This window comes from Hibiscus syriacus, unplaced genomic scaffold (assembly GCF_006381635.1).
Source record: "Hibiscus syriacus cultivar Baekdansim isolate YM2019G1 unplaced genomic scaffold, ASM638163v2 tig00116974_pilon, whole genome shotgun sequence".
NCBI classification, from domain to species: domain Eukaryota; kingdom Viridiplantae; phylum Streptophyta; class Magnoliopsida; order Malvales; family Malvaceae; genus Hibiscus; species Hibiscus syriacus.
Window position 1 is genome coordinate 620,735 of NW_024063498.1, and position 20,789 is coordinate 641,523.

At 38.7% G+C, this 20,789-nt stretch overlaps 1 protein-coding gene across 4 annotated transcripts; it reads left to right on the plus strand.

Moving 5' to 3' along the window:
* Positions 1 to 683: 683 nt before the first annotated feature.
* Positions 684 to 20,751, plus strand: LOC120192367. 4 transcript variants are annotated; one of them, XR_005522771.1, is made up of 6 exons: positions 684 to 768; positions 1,003 to 1,007; positions 1,124 to 1,313; positions 2,595 to 2,882; positions 16,442 to 16,455; positions 20,739 to 20,751. XR_005522771.1 is itself a non-coding variant. In XM_039195158.1 (4 exons), the coding sequence occupies exons 3-4, from the start codon at positions 1,132 to 1,134 to the stop codon at positions 2,779 to 2,781; spliced, it is 369 nt and encodes a 122-aa protein (XP_039051089.1). In that variant the 5' UTR covers positions 684 to 768; positions 1,003 to 1,007; positions 1,124 to 1,131; the 3' UTR covers positions 2,782 to 2,997. The 4 variants fall into 4 exon arrangements, 1 of the variants encoding a protein (XP_039051089.1); XR_005522773.1 differs by lacking the exon at positions 20,739 to 20,751 and adding an exon at positions 18,002 to 18,015; XR_005522772.1 differs by lacking the exon at positions 1,003 to 1,007 and having other exon boundaries at positions 696 to 819; positions 1,126 to 1,313.
* Positions 20,752 to 20,789: the final 38 nt, after the last annotated feature.

The following is a 20,789-nucleotide window of genomic DNA, read 5'->3' on the forward strand; positions in this document are numbered from 1 at the left end:
GGGCACGTACGGAGAACTCTTCAAATCTTTAATGTAGGAATATGAGTTTATGATAATTCAGTGATGTTAAACTGAACCAAACACGATAAATAGAGACAGGACAAAAGTAATGTTATCATTAACACATTATGTCAAATCATCATGTTTAAACAAATCACTTACCATGTAAATCCAATATTACGTGTAAATCATAATTATAGTAATCAATAAATTTAAATTTTATCCCATTTAATATTACAATATCTAATTTATTGATCGATTATTTCATAACGAATTTTGTAGAGGTTTATTGTGAAAATGACTCTCTCAAGTAAGTTTGTTCAATTCACAAATGTCAATATTCGAACTTTTAACTTTATTTAAAAGATCTAATATCTCATCCTATTAGATCAACTGATTGTTAATAAGAATATAATAAACATTTAACCGTATTAATTTATGCATATTTTAAAAATGATAATAGAGGATAGACAGATGTAATCCACTCATCATCATCAAAATAGTATTAGGTGTTCCGGGCATCATGACAAGTAAGATCACAATATATATTTCAATTAATTGCAAAATGACCGCTGTGAATTAATTGGCAGAAATTGCAAAATGACCCCTGTAAATTGCATAAATAAAAAATAGAACCTGAATTAAAACCCTAAAACGGGTTCATTAGCCAAGAGCAGTCCACTGATCCCGAAAGCGTGGGTCTTCCTGCTTAGGTAAAGCAGCGTGATAAGCCCAGGGCAGTCCACACCTCACCGTTCTATCGTCCTCGCCTTCAATTGACAACGCGCCTCTTTCATATCCATTTTTTTCTCATCAAAGGTAAGATTCACTTTCTCAGCTTAGATCTACAATTTACTTGGTTTTAGAACGTTTGCCAGCATTCTCTTATCTTTTTATTCGTAGATCTTTTGATTTTAGAGCTTGATCACTATCCACAGTTGTTTTATTTTCCATTTTGATGATTCTTTTATGTTGATTTTTCTTTGTGTTTTAATTAACTAGTATCACGTACTTCTCAATTGTACCCATTTTTTTGTTCTATTGTGCTTTGTATGTCATTTCCGGAGAAGAAAAGAAATTTGTTTTTCTTCTTAATAACTATTTTCTGTGTTCAACATAGCGCAGATTTTGATGGCATCGAAATTGCAACAGTTGCAATCTAAGGCATGTCAAGCGTCGAAGTTTGTGGCCAGGAATGGAACTGCTTACTACAAGCAGTTGCTGGAGGAGAACAAACAATACATTCAGGAACCACCAACAGTTGAGAAGTGTAACGAATTGTCTAAGCAGCTGTTTTACACTCGACTTGCCAGGTATTTGTTTCTTCCCTCTGGTTGTTTGTGCCTCCCGTGTTACTGCCATGAAGACTTCCAAGTTCTGATGAATTGATAGCAATATGTTGTTTAGCATCTGATTTTTATTAACTTGGTTGCCAGAATGTGTGTTTTTTTATTTCATTAGCGAGTTGCTGAATCTGCCTTCATTGAATTGACTACTTACTGTACGCTAGCATATTATTTATGTATTGCACCTACATTATCACATAAACAAGATTTCATGCTTGTCAGCCCGTGTGACAATCTATGTTAGCCAGACTTGAGGGAGTTCACACACACACACACACACACACACACGGAGGATCATCATAACCCATACCTGTGTCCAAATATTAGTCACACACATGCTATATGAAAAATGAAATCTGGCTAATGCCATAATGTAGGCGAGTAATTTTGTAGTTCTCTTCTAGTGCCAAAAAGTTTGAGCCAGAAAGAAAGAGAAAGAGAAACACGAATTGTATTGTTTTTGCATGTCTCTTCTGTTGTATAGCTACAAGATTTGAGGCCTAGAATAACAAAATGATTCAAATTTCCTCTATTTAACAGATCAATTCAGTTTGGAAATTGCAGTAAAGTAAATATGGTACAACTAGTCCAAATATCAATCAAGTATTAAAATTTTATTTTTGATAGAGGTGGCTACACATGAGTTTGTTTTATATAGAATTCAGCTGTAAAGATAAATCTTACAGCGGTAACATGTTTTTCATGCTGTTCATAGCTCCCTGCTGTGGTTGTTAATAGAGAATTGGATTTATTGGCTTGTCAGATGGAACTGAAAAACCTTGGATGGTCTTCTGGTAGTACATTGCTGTTAGCTTAGTTGCAGAATTCATTTCTACTCCATGTCCGGGAGTAAGAATGGAGAAACCATTTTCTCGAGAATTCCTGGAAAAATATTATTTTGTTGTTCCTCTCTCTCTCTGTGTATTTGGTTTGTGGGAGTAAATATGTCAAAGATTGAGTTGAGAACCTTGAAATGAGATTTTGCATTCTTTAGCATCATAGTTCTGGCACTGTGCTCGACTGCATGGGATGCCCGTTGAACTTCTAAACAGAAGAGAATTAAAGAACAAAACAGAGTGGCACTCTGCTCCTACTACCTTCTTACTGTGTTTATTTGCAGTTTTCTTGTCACATGCTTTGTGTCATTAGCATATTTATCAGTTTACTCTATGGACCCAAGTAATACTTGGTAAAACACATAATCCTGAGTACATATCAGAATAACTCCTTTTGGTGCAATATTTGCAGTATCCCTGGCCGTACTGAGGCATTCTGGAAGGAGCTTGATTACGTCAAGAACCTGTGGAAGAACAGGTCAGAACTGAAGGTTGAAGATGCATCTATTGCTGCGTTGTTCGGACTGGAATGCTTTGCATGGTTTTGTGCTGGTGAGATAGTGGGAAGGGGTTTTACTTTCACCGGTTACTACCCCTAGGGATGACCATTTAGTGGAAGGCATTTAATGGAGTTTTATGGATGTGTGCCATTTATCATCGTTTGCATGATTGAATTAAGGCGATTCTAGATGCACATTTTTTCTCGTCTTCGTTGAAAATTTTTGAAGCTGAGAAATCAGTGATTAACTCGACAGCATGAATAATTTTTATAGTCGAAAACGGCTTAAGCTTGGTAAAGCCAATTACTGTTGTGTGATCTGGTTATGTTGACAAAATTTGCTGTATCCAAATGGTCCAAGATTGAATATAATAGAGGGATTAAAACCATAATTTGACCCTGTAGATGCTTAATTTGTCTGGGTAGTTTAGAAACCAAAAAATTAGAGGGAACGGTTGTAGAGAGTGGGGGTATTGGGAGTTAACCAAAACAAAGTGGGGAAGGGTCAGTTTTAATGCAAATTAACCACTGAAAACGTGGGACATTTAACCACTAAAAGAAAGAGGGAGGTCAGTTTTTTAACTACGGGAAACCAACACGGAGGAGAGACCTTTCATACTTCACGTAGACACACAACAAAAAACACAGACGGGGGAGAAAAAAAAAGACAGTGAAAAAAAAAAGGAGAAAAACGGCTCCCATTTCGGTTTTTGGAGAGAACAGAACAACAAATTTGTAAAACATTGAAAGTTTGAAGCAATCAAAGACTTATCAAGGGTATTCTCCATTTCTCATCTTCATGTTTTTCTCTGCGTTTTTACTTCTGTTATGTGTGTGCATGTGTACTCCAAATAGGTAAGGCATAAGAATAGAAATATTTACCTGGGTTGTGCGGAATCAGTGGGATCATCGGGTATTCTGACCCTCACATGCTCGATCCAGGGCCCGATTTGAGTGCTAGAATATAACTTAGAGTCCTTGTTGGCTTTGGTTCAGTGGTTCCATCAGTTGCTTTGGAAGTCAATCGAGGTCATAGAGCGTAGGTGTTGGGTGTTAGGTGAGGGGATTTGTTTTGTCGTTGGTTTGGGAAAGTAGTCGAGGGTTTAACGGCCACCGATCTGTGGTGGCCGGCGTAGAGCGAGCCTTTAGGGCTCTCGGTCGAGCGCCGTTCGGTGAGAAAGAAGAGAATAGATACGTGAGGGTTAGCTTAGGCTGTAGGAGTTAGCATAGGTTTAGAGTGAAAAGGCCATTGGAGATTGATGGCCAAGCTTCAGTCGATGGGTCTTGAAATGAGCAGAGAGGGCTGTGAGTGAGGAAGAAGAAGATTTAGACAGTTGAGAGGGATAGAGAACGGCGAAGATTTCGTTGGGTTAGATATTAGGGTTATGTCTAAATGTTAAACGCCGTCGTTTCATCCGATATTTTCCTAGTTTCTATTTCTGACCCGGTATTATGCGCGCATTCCATTTCGGTCCCCAAAATCAGGCATTTCGAGCTTTGCTGTTATTTTAATATGGTCTCTTAATTTTAAGCGTTTTACATTTTAGTCCAGTTCCATATTAGGGTCATTTTTTGCACTGTTTTTACATTGGTTATGTAATTTACGAAACTTTCATTTTGGTCCTTGAACAAATCTTTTGCACATTCTTAATTTGGTCTTCATATTTATGAGTGCTTTTCATTTTAGTCCTGAAATGTTTTTATGTTTTATTTTTAAAATATAATTTGTAATTTTGGTTGTTTGACAATTTAGGCATTTGGCATGTTTTTTTTAATGATTAATTCCTACTTTGCATGCTTAGTTTAATTTCATTTTATTATGGTCCTTCATGGTAATTTTTGAATGTGAAGTCGAGTTATTAATTATATTGTTTTATTGTATATATTGTTTTATTTTAATGTATGTTAATGTCGTAAATATGTTTTTTTTTAGATTTAGAAGTTTATTTGAATGCATGTCATATTTTAACTAGTTTTTGCATGACATTATTTTGCATAATATGCATGATAGCCTCACGTGCATCACTCGACCGTATTCATAATTGGACTAAGGGTAATATCCTCTCAGTTTAAAATTATCGAAGTGGGCAGTCATAACTGATTTGAGGTCCGCTTTTAATAATTTTAAAATGAAAGTATATCCCGAAAGTGAAACAAAAATTGACTCGTCACCTAAAATTTGGGAACGAGAGAAAAAGAAATGTTCGTTTATTTAAATTCATCGAGAAAAGGTTGTTATAACTTTTAAGATCTGGTCTCGATATTTGTAAATAATCGAACATTCTTTATCTTTCTAAAATGACTTGGTAATTTTAATTTAATTTGTTTGAGTGTTTTTGAATGTTTTAAATTTACATTTTTACTTTATGGGATCAAGAATCAAAATAAACTCGAATTTATAAAATTCATTGCAAAGACGTTAATTAATCGACTAGGTACCGATTTAGGGCGTTGTGGGGGTGATAATCCTTCCTTACACGTAACCGACTCCCGAACTCGGATTTTGGTAACGCAGACCTCAATTTGTCGTTTTAATTAAAATTAATTTTTATTTAAAATGACAACGCATTTTTGGGTGTCCAATCACATCCTAATCAAAGATTGGTGGCGACTCTTCGAACCTTATTTGTCGATCGTAAAGGAAATTCAAATTTTTCGAAACGAGAGGTCTTTTAAATCGCATATGTTTTTAAAATGAAAAGAGACAATTAAGAATTAATGTGGTTTTCAAAATCTCACCTTTTTTCACTCTTCAAGAAAAAATCGTTTCGACAGCTTGGCGACTCTGCTGGGGACTTTTTTTAGAGAGTCAAGCCGATAGTCGATTAATTAATTGTCTTTGCAATTGAAAATTACAAATTCGTTTTAATTTGATTTTTGATCCCTTGTTTAGTTTTTAATAAGTTTTGTTTGTATTTTGATTTCTTTAATTTAATTTAATTGACAATTAAATAGTGGTACTAATTTGTTTGTTAATGATTTCAGATTAATTGTGTGAATTTAGGAATTGATTTTGAGTGTTTTTATTGTTTGTTTTTTTTCGCTTTTCCTCACACACTGCACAACTGCATTATCATAACATGAGCTAAAACCCCGCTCCGTCCTATTTAAGTAGGAGTGAGAGACTATGCCCTCGTGTGGTTTTCACCTCCGCATGGGATAGTGGATCGCTCCTGGAGCTCACGCCTTATGGTCCTCGTGATGGTAATCACCTCCGCATGGACATAAGGAGGTGTGTTCCCTCGAAATTGAACTCGATCCCCTAAAGCCTGTGATGGGCCAAGATTGAGGGTTCGGCAGCCCAATGGGGCACCGGCAAGGACAATTCGAGAACCTATTGCTTTAGAACCTAACCCGGCATATAGTGAACATAGAGCCCGAACTTAGGTTGAACCAAACCCGAATCTTAAGAATCCCGCGAGGAGGGTACACAAGGAAAAGCTTTTTTGAGTCATTTATTTTCGTTTTTTTTCGAATAAATGCATGCGAACTAGATATCATGCGGTTAGGTTTATTTTTGAATAAGCATGCGAATTAGATATCATGCGGTTAGGATTTCTTTTTGTGGATAACAAAGCATGGGGGTAGATATCATGTTGGGTAGGATCCGATAAAGCATGATTGGGTAGCCAGCATGTGGGTAGGATTCTTGAATAAATTATTATCCCGATTTAATTGCTTCATGTTTACTAACCGATCTTTTGTTGTTTTTGCCTTGTTTATTTTCTGTTTTGCATTGCACGATCCATTACATGGTGTTGATTTGGGGTCGATGTCCATATAGAAGGCCAGTAATATGGAACGAACGGTTCAGGAAGAGGTTGAGGACAATGCAGATGTTCTGAGGTGGTCGGAACAGTCCCAGTTGACCAATGGAGACAGCGTGATGCCTGGATATGTGTCAGAGTTATTTGGTTACACTCACATCAACGTACGTCAGAATGATCTGAGTGAGCTAAGAGAGATATGGGGAAGATGGGAAGCAGCCGATAAGGAGATGTTTTATCAGTTGTACGGCGATATTCCTTGTCTTTTGGATGTTCCTATTGACCGAAATCTGTTTAGAGCGTTGGCGCAGTTCTGGAATCCGGCTTATAGCTGTTTCACATTTGGTAGGGTGGACCTGACACCAACAATAGAGGAGTATCAAGCATTGGTCCGTTGTCCGAGGTCACAGATGGATAGAGTATATACCAAGCTGCCAGTCACTCCTTCATTTAAGAAGAAATTACTATTGATGACCGGAATGAGTGAAGATTGGGTAATCAGAAACATTAAGAAGAAGGGAGACAGTGAGTGCATCTCTTGGGCTGCTCTGAAAGAAGTAATTGCTCATCATCCTGATAAAAGAAAGAAGCTTGACTTGTTTGCTTTAGGGATTTATGGGCTCGTTATTTTTCCAAAGGTGCTAGGATATGTAGACGTATCAGTCGTTGACCTGTTTGAAAGATTAGACAAGCACGTGGATCCTGTTCCAGCCATTTTAGCTGAGACGTTCCGGTCCTTGAGTTCTTGTAGGCGCGAGGGAGAAGGACGATTTATAGGATGTGCGCCTTTGCTGCTAGTGTGGATTCTGAGTCATTTCAAACATGTTGAAAGGGCGCCAGGACGAGTATTTTTAGACGGTTTCTCACCTTTGAAGGATTTTCTTTCTAAAGAGTGGCCTGGGGGTTTTACTGAAGAAAAATGGATGGTCATCTTCAAGGATATCAGAGATGGAGATATTTTGTGGCGAGCTTTGTGGAATACCTCTTCGGATATACTTTACCGATGTGGAGAGCGAGATTGGGTTCCTTTGCCAGGTATATGGGGCTCTGTTGGGTATGCACCGTTACTAGTTTCCAGACAGTATGGATCGAGGCAGTTCATCCCAGCCACATGGGACTTGGTAGGGTCGGATTTTGCATTCAAAGGAGATCAGTATAAGGGTAAAGTTAAAGGGGTTGCTGATGCCTGGAAGCAAACTCGTCGCGTGAATTTGTTTACCTATGATCTCGAGTTGTCTCAAGAGTACGAGCATTGGAGAAGCGGTCGAGTAAATGACAATATCCCGATGGTGAATCCTGAAAATATTCAGCCGGTGGAAGAACAGTTGAGAGTGGTGCCATCTCCATTAGAGTTAGCCAAGCGCGATTTCGAAGCAGAACGAAGACAATGGAGAATGACTTTGCAGAAGCTAGAAGATGAAGTGTATCAAAAAGGATTGGAGATTGACATTCAGAAGAGTAGAGCAGATCGAATTGAAAAAGTAGAGAAGCAACTTCGGCTAGACTTTGACGATCTTCGGTCAACTTATCAGCGAATGGTAAAAGCTCAAGCAGGTTCTAGCTCGAGTAAGTCTGTTGAATTAAGGCAAGAGGTGGCGAGCCTCAAAAGAGTAGCCGGAGAGAGTCAAGAAGAGCTCAAGCAAAGCAGACACCAAGTGAAAATTTTATCGAAAGATAAGGATTCTTTAGAGCAGCGGTTACAAGAGAGTCAAGTCCAAAATGAGAAGTTGAATGAGGGAATTTCAAGTTTAAGGACCGCATTACGACGATACCGAAACAAGGAAGGTAGCTCGAGCCAGGGAGAGGTTGAAAGTCTGAAAAAACAAGTGAGTGAGCTTGAAGCCATGGTTCAGGATTTTCAGAGGCAAGCAAGTGAGTTATCGATAGTTCCCTATGAGGGGGATATACAGTGGCGTTTTCGGTGGGAGCGAGCTCAGGCGAGAGTTAAGCAAATAGAGGATTTTATTGCTTGTTACCTAAACCACGCGCGGGGAATAGCTCAGTATTTGGTCATTCTATCTGAGGAAGCTGCTGATGTGACTGAAGAACTGGATCCCGAGGCTGAAGAAAACCAGAAGATCGTGGAGTTGCTAGCACACGTACAAGAAATAGGAGAGATGGTGCAGATTTATTTGTGATATGTTTCAACTTTGTAATTGAACGTCGTTCTAATATAAAGAGTTGTTCTAAGGAGTCGTTCCGGGATCAACACCCTGCATTTTGCATATGCATTTTTAATACATTTGGTATTTGCATCGCATTTTATTCATTCATAATCATATATTTTATATTCATTAATCAATATCAGCGATAACAAAATGACTCTGTGACAGAGTAATACTGGAAAATCCCAAGTATATCTACAGAACAAGAAAGAAAGTTATGGAAGACAAACTTGCCCAAATTGAGAAGGTTCAGTCGGAGTTACAAGATAACATCAAGAAAATGCAAGAAGATATGATGAATGCCCAAAAGGAGATGTTTGCCAAGTTTGCGAGTATGTTGGAAGGAAGAAATCCAGAACATGGGAAAAGCCCTATACCAGAAGGTGTAACTGAAGACCCACTTCATCATCCAGGGTTAACCCCAGAGCAATCTCAGAATGTTCAAGTGACCCCTGTTCATGTCGGGAAGGTGCACATTAATCCAGTCGGTGCTTCTGTAAACGTACAGCCTGGACCTAGTTCATATCAGGGAGAACATCAATATCATCAAGTTCCGGACCTTGATGAAGAAGCCAAGAAGGACCAAAACAATCTGCTGGAAGAGAAATGGAAGCAGTTAGAAAGAGAGGTCAGAGCTATGAAGGAAGATACCAGTGTTTATGGATTCGACGCAAGGGAGTTAAGTCTAGTTCCTGATCTGGTCTTGCCTCCAAAGTTTAAAGTTCCTGACTTTGAAAAGTTTGATGGTACCAGGTGCCCCTCTGCACATATCACAATGTTTTGTAGGAAGATGACCGGATATATAGGGGACGATCAATTGTTGATACACTGCTTTCAGGAAAGCTTAACTGGCTCGGCAATCCGATGGTATAACCAGCTGAGTAGAGCTAATATTAAATCGTGGAAAGACTTGGCTAAGTCCTTTCTTGAGCAATACAAACATGTGAAGGATGTTAGGCCCAACAGGATGATGTTGCAAGGAATGGAAAAGAAGTCTAACGAGAGTTTTAGACAATATGCTCAAAGATGGAGAGATGTAGCAGTGCAGGTCCACCCGCCATTGGAAGAGGAAGAAACAAACATGCTTTTTGTCAACACCTTAAAAGCTCCTTTTTTCTCGCATCTTATCGGTAATCCTTATCGAAGTTTTGCTGATGTAGTTACGGCGGGAGAAATGATTGAAATGGCTGTTAAGAGTGGGAAGCTCGAAGGAGGAGAGTCTAGTAAGAGGCCACCAACGAGGAAAAAGGAAAACGAAGTCAGTAATGTGAGGCAGTACGATTCTAATAACATCACTGTTTCCCGTCCTCAAGGAGCAGGGTCATCGACACAAAATGACAATAGACAAGGGGCAAGGGACCAGAGGAGAGAGAGGCCTCAATTTGACCCCATCCCGATGACTTATAAGGAATTATTTCAGATTTTGTATGATCGGCATGTGGTTTCGCCGTATCACGTGACACCAATGCAACCTCCTTTTCCCAAATGGTATGATGCTAGTGCTCAGTGTGAGTACCATGCAGGGAACCCTGGGCATTCCATTGAGAATTGTACTGCTTTTAAGAAGGTCGTCCAAGCTTTGAGAACGAGGAATGTCATCAACTTTGGTGACAGTGAGCAGCCAAATATAGCTCAGAATCCGTTGCCAAGCCATGCAGGGGCAGGAGTTAACGCGATTACTGAAGAGAAGGGAAAGAGAATCGTAAGGAATGTTGGTGAGGTGGTATCACCCATGAGTTGGGTGTGGTGCCAGATGGTCAAGGTAGGATTGTTGAAGCCCCGTTTGATGGGTGAACAGTTTAACAGTGGAGAGGTGTGTCAGTATCATAACAGTGAAGGACACAGTATTCAGCAATGTCCTGATTTCCTATCTTTGGTACAAGACATGATGGACAATAAAGAAATTGAGTTCTTCAGAGAGATTGCTGAAGAAGAGGAAGCGGAAGTTTGCGCTTCAGAAGGATCGTCTAAAGGAGTATACAATGCCAGTTGTCCCCTAATTATTACTCCCAAAAATCGAGTTGCTGAGAAGGTAGCCCCGAAAGTGGTTATTACACCTCCATCTCCATTCCCATATCGGGATAATAAACAAGTGCCTTGGAGATATGATTGCCAGATGGGAGATGTAACAAAAGAGAATGAGGAAATAGATGAGGTGGGACGCTTTACTAGAAGTGGTAGGTGTTATTCTCTTAATCCACCTAAGGAGTCTGAGAAGAAGGTTACAGCTGATAAGGGGAAAAAAGTGGATGTGCAGATAGAAGAGGATAAGCCTGTTATCAATGAACCAGTAACTGAGAGTGAAGCGGTAGAATTTTTGAAGTTTCTGAAGCATAGTGAGTATAGTGTTGTGGAACAGTTACACAAGTTGCCTGCCCGTATTTCTGTTTTATCATTACTTTTGAGTTCAGAGGCCCATAGGAATGCTCTGTTAAAGGTTTTGAACCAGACTTTTGTTCCAAAAGAATTGCCCGTTGAAAAGTTGGATCGGTTAGTTTCCAATGTACAAGCTGATAATTTTTTATCTTTTTCTGAGGATGAAATCCCTTCTGGGATGATGGGTAGTCAGAAGGCTTTGCACATTACAGTTAAATGTAAAGGGCATGTGTTGTCCCGGGTCTTGGTTGATAATGGTTCAGCTTTGAATGTGATGCCCTTAGTGACTCTAAAGAAGCTTCCATTAGATAGTACACTTATGAGGACCTGTCAAAGTGTGGTTCGAGCTTTCGATGGGACTAAAAGAGAAGTGTTGGGCAAGATTGATGTTCCTCTGAATATTGGTCCAGCAACTTATGAAGTAGAATTTCTCGTAATGGACATTATGCCTACATACAATTGTTTGTTGGGAAGGCCTTGGATTCATCAGGCCGGTGCAGTTCCGTCCACATTACACCAGAGGCTGAAATTTGTGATTGATGGAAGGTTGGTATGTATTCATGCTGAAGAGGACATTATTGCTTCTGTTTCTACTACTGCTCCGTATATTGAAGTTGATGAGCAAGCCGTCGAGTGTTCTTTCAGATCGTTGGAGTTTGTCAATGCTACGTTTGTGGCCGAAGGCAAGAAGATACCAAGACCTCGATTGTCAAACTGTACCAAGATGGGGCTTAAATTGACTCTTGGAAGAGGAGCAAAAGTTGGAAAGGGTTTAGGCCGACAGTTGCAAGGACCGGTGAATCCCATATGCCCTATTACTAAAAAAGATCAATTTGGTTTGGGATATCAGCCAACTTCGAGGGATAAGATGAGGGGAATTAAGAAGGGCCAAGAAATCAGAAAGGCCAGATTGGCTGGTGAGGACCTTAGTTGGGAACCCATGACCTTCCCGCCGTTGAGTAGCATTTTCATGTCTGGGGGGCATATGTTTCAAGGGAATTCAAGGAACACCGAGGTGATAGTTGAGGATGCCTTGGGAGATTTAGGCATTAACGTTATAACTGATGATGAATTTGAGGAAATGAGAGTTATGGGCATTTATCCTGCACCACCGGGCTTCGTGTTGAACAATTGGACCGCGGAAGAACTGCCTGTAGTTTACAAATCTGTTACAGAGTAATGCACTGGAACTTTCTCCCTGTTGTTCATACCCTGGGGCAATAGGTGATTTTATGTAAAGGGTTAAGCTGTTTGTTTTTTTCTTGTTTTCAATAAAAGATGCATTCTGTTAGTTTCAAATGGCAAACATTTTCCCATTCATTTCATTCATTCATTCTTTGTTGTATATATGTATGTATTTATTTCTTTTTATTTATTTATATGAGAAAAGATCCTCCCATATGTATATATGTATATATATCTTCTCTTTCATTATTTTTTCAGGAGCTCAGATATCAATAATATGAATGCTAATGACTCTGACCCGGAGATTGATTTCGAAAAGTCTATATGTCAAGGAGAAATCGAGGATTGTGATGATGATGAGGGATGTGAACTACCTTCTGAATTGCTGAAAATGGTGGAGAATGAAGATAAGCAGATTCTACCTCATAAAGAGTCTACTGAGATTTTGAATTTGGGGACGGATGAGGATAAGAGAGAAATAAAGATTGGTACCACTCTGTCAGTTGGAGGTCGACATGATTTGATAGAATTGCTTCAAGAATACAAAGATGTGTTTGCTTGGTCATACGAAGATATGCCGGGTTTGGATACAGAATTGGTTGTTCACAAACTGCCAATAAAGCCTGGATGTAAACCGGTACAGCAAAAACTGAGAAGAATGAGACCTGAGATGCTGCTCAAGATTAAAGAGGAAGTGAAGAAACAATTTGATGCCGGGTTTCTTAAAGTGGCTAAATATCCTGAATGGGTAGCTAATATTGTCCCAGTACCGAAGAAGGATGGGAAGGTTCGAATGTGTGTTGACTACAGGGATCTCAACCGAGCTAGTCCAAAAGATAATTTTCCTTTGCCACATATAGACACGCTAGTGGATAATACTGCTGGAAATTCTTTGTTCTCTTTTATGGACGGTTTCTCTGGCTACAATCAAATTAAGATGAACCCTGAAGATATGGAAAAAACGACATTTGTTACCATGTGGGGAACGTTTTGCTATAAAGTAATGCCGTTTGGACTGAAGAATGCAGGGGCAACATATCAAAGGGCCATGGTGACGTTATTTCACGACATGATGCATAAAGAGATAGAAGTTTATGTTGATGATATGATTGTCAAAGCCAAGACAGAGGAAGAACATATCGGGAATTTGAGAAAGCTTTTTAAAAGGCTAAGAAAATGCCAGCTAAAACTCAACCCAAATAAATGTACTTTCGGGGTGACATCTGGGAAGTTATTGGGTTTCATAGTAAGCCAAAAAGGAATTGAAATAGACCCAGATAAAGTAAAGGCTATTCAAGACTTGCCAGCCCCACGAACACAAAAAGAAGTCAGAGGATTTTTGGGGAGGTTGAATTATATAGCTCGGTTTATTTCACAGCTGACTGAAAAGTGTGATCCCATATTCCGCCTTCTTCGTAAGAATAACTCAGGAGAATGGAGTGAAGACTGTCAAAGAGCTTTTGAAGCAGTGAAAAGATATTTGTCGAGCACTCCGATCTTAGCACCACCCATCTCAGGCAAACCCTTGATTCTGTATTTGTCAGTTTATGAAAATTCAATGGGGTGTGTGTTGGGGCAACGTGACCAAACTGAGAAGAAAGAAAGGGCTATCTATTATCTCAGCAAGAAGTTCACTGAATGTGAGACAAGATACTCACCCATTGAAAAGTTGTGTTGCGCTTTAGTATGGGCTACCCGAAGGCTTAGACAATATATGTTGTATCATACTACTTGGCTTATATCCAAGCTTGATCCCTTGAAATATCTAATGGGTGTGCCTGCATTATCTGGAAGATTAGCTCGTTGGCAGATCTTATTGTCCGAGTTTGACATCCAGTATGTAAACCAGACGGCAATTAAAGGGAGTGCTATAGCGGAATTCATTGCAAGCAGGGCTTCGGAAGAATATGAGTCGTTGAGCTTTGATTTCCCAGATGAAGATTTAATGGCTATTTCGGTAGAAGAAGCAGTGGCATCCACTAGCAAATATTGGAAGTTGAACTTCGATGGTGCTTCAAATGCCTTGGGACATGGAATCGGGGCAATTTTGGTCTCACCAGAGGGAGAGCATTATCCTTTCACCAGTCGGCTTAATTTTGATTGTACAAACAATATGGCCGAGTATGAAGCTTGTGTTCTGGGTATTAGAGCTGCTGTTGAACGCAAAGTAAAAATGCTCAAGGTGTATGGTGATTCAGCTTTGGTAATCTACCAACTCAGAGGAGAATGGGAGACGAAAGATCCCAAGCTTGTAGAATACCGTAAGTTGATTATGGAGCTTGTGGAAGAATTTGAAGAGGTAACTTTCAATTACCTCCCTAGAGAAGAGAATCAAATGGCAGATGCCTTAGCCACACTGGCAGCAGCGTTTAAGATGAACGAGCATTCAAATATGATACCCATTGAAATGAAGGCTTATGAGTATCCAGCCCATTGTTTTAATATTGAAGAGGAAGAAGATGGAAACCCCTGGTATTATGATATCTTGCAATATATAAGGTATCAGAGTTATCCAGAACAGGCCACTGAGAATGATAAGAGAACCATTAGAAGAATGTCATCAGGGTATGTGCTTGATGGTGAGACCCTATACAAGAAAAGTCTGGATCAGGTCTTGTTAAGATGTGTGGACGCGAAAGAAGCCAAATTGATTCTTGAAGAAGTGCATGAGGGAATATGTGGTACCCATGCTAATGGGCATGTTATGGCTAGGCAGATTATGAGATTTGGGTATTATTGGTCAACTATGGAAACAGACTGTATCAATTATGCCCGAAAATGTCACAAATGTCAGATTTATGGAGATAGGATACATACTCCTCCTCATCCGTTGCATGTAATGACAGCTCCGTGGCCATTCTCAATGTGGGGCATGGATGTTATTGGACAAATTTCGCCCAAAGCTTCAAATGGTCATCGCTTCATTCTGGTAGCCATAGATTATTTCACCAAGTGGGTAGAAGCGGCTTCTTATGCAAATGTTACCCAGTCTACAATATGCAAATTTTTGAAGAAGGAGATCATTTGTAGATATGGTTTGCCCGAGAGGATTATCTCCGATAATGCGTTGAATTTAAATAATAAGATGATGGACTCGGTCTGTAAACAATTCAAAATAAAGCATCATAATTCCACCACTTATCGCCCAAAGATGAATGGGGCAGTAGAGGCGGCCAATAAGAACATCAAAAGGCTCATAGAGAAAATGACTGAGACCTATAAGGATTGGCATGAGAAGTTGCCATTTGCTCTGTTTGCTTATCGAACTTCAGTACGGACTTCAACTGGGGCAACTCCGTTTTCTTTGGTTTATGGGATGGAAGCTGTCTTACCTATTGAGGTGGAAATTCCCTCACTTCGGATTTTGTCAGAGGTAAAGCTTGATGAGGCAGAATGGGTCCAAGCTAGGTATGACCAGTTGAATTTGATTGAAGAAAAGAGATTGAAAGCTATTTGTCATGGTCAGATGTACCAAAAACGTATGATACGGGCACATGGTAAGAAAGTTCGCCTTCGAGAATTCCATGAGGGAGATTTGGTGCTTAAAAGGATTTTGCCTATTCAGAAAGATTACAGAGGAAAATGGATGCCCAATTGGGAAGGACCTTATGTTGTCAAGAAGGCCTTTTTCTGGGGGAGCTCTAGTCCTAACTGAAATGGACGGATCAGAATTACCATATCCAGTGAATTCCCGACGCTGTTAAGAGATATTTTGCTTAAAGAAGAAATAAAAGAGAAAAGAAGAAAAAATGAGAAAAAGAAAAATGATGGAAAAAACGAAAAGAAAAAATAAGAGAAAAAGAGAAAAATGGAAAAAAGAGAAAAGTGAAAAAAGAGAAATAAAAGGAGGGTTCAAGATGAAAACCCGAAAAGGGCGTCTGGGAACCAAAGGAGGTCTCAAGTTGAAAACCCGCAAAGGGCGACTTGAGTTGAATTTGAAATTCAGAATTCGTGCATGGTGGAAGGTTCTGAATTAATTTTGGAAGTGGAAAGAGCTCCTGATATGGATAGTAACAATGACAGTTGGTGATCAGGGATGAGACTAAAGATTAATGAGTCTCGATTGAAATAACCAAGAGATTGAATGCACATGAGATTCAATACTGGTTTAGGGAATCTAATGATAGAGATTTGGGAGTTTAGAAGTAGCTTCATACTCTTAAGCATCACAATTTTGAAGATCTTTTTGACAGAAGCTACGCTCGAGACATTCTAACGGCGTGCCAGTTCAAAAGCATTTGCATTATTGATATTTGAAGACGCCTACTCTTTTGTTCTTTTGTTTCCAGTTAAAACTTTGCCATTTAGTTGCCTAAAATTCTCTGTATTTATATAAATAAAGAGATGTCTTTCTTGATAATTTCCCTTTTGCAAACATCTTATTTTGAAAGGTTAAAACATATAGCTTAACTTGAAGTACATGAGATCATTTTGTATTATTGTGCAAAAGGTTTTGGAAAATGCAGGTATTCTGAAGCTGATGATGGTTTTAACATGTAAGCTTGTGTGGTTATGGGAAAATGAAATCTTGAAATTCATAAGAAAATCTCAACCATTAAAAGATGACCCAATGAGGTTACCATTAATCAAGAAGTTGGTCATGGATACTGGCGGGTTTCAAGAAAGAAATGAGTCAAGGTCATGATTAAGCCGAGAGACATGGAATTGAGATTGTCAACTGGGGTGAACTGATCAAACGTTCTGTGCCCAAGATGAAGCCGAGTTCTATCGAGATCAAAAGGAGATAGAGTTCCTACAAAGAAGAAAACACATTGAATTGCATAATTGCATACATTTTAGGCATGAGTAGGATCATGGCATTCATAATCGCATGATGGCTTAAATATCTACAGGTTTCCCAGGGATAGTTGAAGATTGAAGATATGAAAGCATCGAGATGAAGATAACTGGTTTGACATTTGAAGCAAATCATCTATAAGCCTTCACAAAAGAGTAGTGAAGCAAATTTGTTTGTTGAAGATTGAGTCCTATACTCTCTGAATGAATAGAGAGCGGACAAGTTCGTTGAAGATTGAGTCCTATACTCTCTGAATGAATAGGGAGCGGACAAGTTCGTTGAAGATTGAGTCCTATACTCTGAAGGAATAGGGAGCGGACAAGTTCGTTGAAGATTGAGTCCTATACTCTCTGAATGAATAGAGAGCGGACAAGTTCGTTGAGGATTGAGTCCTATACTCTCTGAATGAATAGGGAGCGGACAAGTTCGTTGAAGATTGAGTCCTATACTCTCTGAATGAATAGGGAGCGGACAAGTTCGTTGAAGATTGAGTCCTATACTCTCTGAAGGAATAGGGAGCGGACAAGTTTGTTAAAGATTGAGTCCTATACTCTCTGAAGGAATAGGGAGCGGACCTGTTTATTGAAGATTTTTCGAGTTCTATACTCTCTGAAGGAATAGAGAGCGGACTCGTTTTATTGAAGATTTTTCGAGTTCTATACTCTCTGAAGGAATAGAGAGCGGACTCGTTTTATTGAAGATTGTTCAAGTCTTATACTCTCTGAATGAATAGAGAGCAGACACATTTTGAAGATTGCTCGAGTCTTATACTTCCTGAAGGAATAGGGAGCAGGCTCGTCATTTGAAGATGTTTCAAGTCTCATTTATCCTGACGTAACATTCTCAAGACCAGACAAATTCGGTCATCATTTGATCTTTGCTCTATTCTCGTTACACGACAATGAACAAAGAGGGGCAGCTGTAGATGCTTAATTTGTCTGGGTAGTTTAGAAACCAAAAAATTAGAGGGAACGGTTGTAGAGAGTGGGGGTATTGGGAGTTAACCAAAACAAAGTGGGGAAGGGTCAGTTTAATGCAAATTAACACTGAAAACGTGGGACATTTAACCACTAAAAGAAAGAGGGAGGTCAGTTTTTAACTACGGGAAACCAACACGGAGGAGAGACCTTTCATACTTCCGTAGACACACAACAAAAAACACAGACGGGGGAGAAAAAAAAAGACAGTGAAAAAAAAAAGGAGAAAAACGGCTCCCATTTCGGTTTTTGGAGAGAACAGAACAACAAATTTGTAAAACATTGAAAGTTTGAAGCAATCAAAGACTTATCAAGGGTATTCTCCATTTCTCATCTTCATGTTTTTCTCTGCGTTTACTTCTGTTATGTGTGCATGTGTACTCCAAATAGGTAAGGCATAAGAATAGAAATTTACCTGGGTTGTGCGGAATCAGTGGGATCATCGGGTATTCTGACCCTCACATGCTCGATCCAGGGCCCGATTTGAGTGCTAGAATATAACTTAGAGTCCTTGTTGGCTTTGGTTCAGTGGTTCCATCAGTTGCTTGGAAGTCAATCGAGGTCATAGAGCGTAGGTGTTGGGTGTTAGGTGAGGGGATTGTTTTGTCGTTGGTTTGGGAAAGTAGTCGAGGGTTTAACGGCCACCGATCTGTGGTGGCCGGCGTAGAGCGAGCCTTTAGGGCTCCGGTCGAGCGCCGTTCGGTGAGAAAGAAGAGATAGATACGTGAGGGTTAGCTTAGGCTGTAGGAGTTAGCATAGGTTTAGAGTGAAAAGGCCATTGGAGATTGATGGCCAAGCTTCAGTCGATGGGTCTTGAAATGAGCAGAGAGGGCTGTGAGTGAGGAAGAAGAAGATTTAGACAGTTGAGAGGGATAGAGAACGGCGAAGATTTCGTTGGGTTAGATATTAGGGTTATGTCTAAATGTTAAACGCCGTCGTTTCATCCGATATTTTCCTAGTTTCTATTTCTGACCGGTATTATGCGCGCATTCCATTTCGGTCCCCAAAATCAGGCATTTCGAGCTTTGCTGTTATTTTAATATGGTCTCTAATTTTAAGCGTTTACATTTTAGTCCAGTTCCATATTAGGGTCATTTTTTGCACTGTTTTTACATTGGTTATGTAATTTACGAAACTTTCATTTTGGTCCTTGAACAAATCTTTTGCACATTCTTAATTTGGTCTTCATATTTATGAGTGCTTTTCATTTTAGTCCTGAAATGTTTTTATTTTTATTTTTAAAATATAATTTGTAATTTTGGTTGTTTGACAATTTAGGCATTTGGCATTTTTTTTTAATGATTAATTCCTACTTTGCATGCTTAGTTTAATTTCATTTTATTATGTCCTTCATGGTAATTTTTGAATGTGAAGTCGAGTTATTAATTATATTGTTTTATTATATATTGTTTTATTTTAATGTATGTTAATGTCGTAAATATGTTTTTTTTAGATTTAGAAGTTTATTTGAATGCATGTCATATTTTAACTAGTTTTTTGCATGACATTATTTTGCATAATATGCATGATAGCCTCACGTGCATCACTCGACCGTATTCATAATTGGACTAAGGGTATATCCTCTCAGTTTAAAATTATCGAAGTGGGCAGTCATAACTGATTTGAGGTCCGCTTTTAATAATTTTAAAATGAAAGTATATCCCGAAAGTGAAACAAAAATTGACTCGTCACCTAAAATTTGGGAACGAGAGAAAAAGAAATGTTCGTTTATTTAAATTCATCGAGAAAAGGTTGTTATAACTTTTAAGATCTGGTCTCGATATTTGTAAATAATCGAACATTCTTTATCTTTCTAAAATGACTTGGTAATTTTAATTTAATTTGTTTGAGTGTTTTTGAATGTTTTAAATTTACATTTTTACTTTATGGGATCAAGAATCAAAATAAACTCGAATTTATAAAATTCATTGCAAAGACGTTAATTAATCGACTAGGTACCGATTTAGGGCGTTGTGGGGGTGCTAATCCTTCCTTACACGTAACCGACTCCCGAACTCGGATTTTGGTAACGCAGACCTCAATTTGTCGTTTTAATTAAAATTAATTTTTATTTAAAATGACAACGCATTTTTGGGTGTCCAATCACATCCTAATCAAAGATTGGTGGCGACTCTTCGAACCTTATTTGTCGATCGTAAAGGAAATTCAAATTTTTCGAAACGAGAGGTCTTTTAAATCGCATATGTTTTTAAAATGAAAAGAGACAATTAAGAATTAATGTGGTTTTCAAAATCTCACCTTTTTTCACTCTTCAAGAAAAAATCGTTTCGACAGACCCAAAACCTCTCTGCTGACGAAAAGCTTTGTCGTTTCAATCACCTGTAAGCCATTGACGAATAGCATTACCTCTGGGCCGACGAAATACTTTGTAGTTCAATGACTTGTAAGGCTTTCTAGAAATTTGTAACAATCATTAGGGTGTATTCTGTAATTTTGAACATAACCTGAAATTGGCATATTTGATAGTAAAATGTGGGGAAACTACACTGATGATCATTGAGTTTTTAGGATGCTTTCAATTGGTCATCAAACTTTTAAAACTTACATTACAATAATTCTTAAATTATTTTCATTACTACCACTGTCGATAAACGTCAGTAAGAAAAGCTGATGTCGTTTTATTTTCAAAACTTTTAATGTGACATGTCAGATGTCGTTAACGGTTTAATGACATAGTGACTGAAATAAAAAAATTACTTAGTAGTAGTAACTTTAACTTCAATAAAAGAGATTCGATATTAGTGATCAAATTGAAAATACTTCAAAAGTTTAATGAATATTAGTGTAATTTATCCTAAAATGAAATATAAGGTTATTTT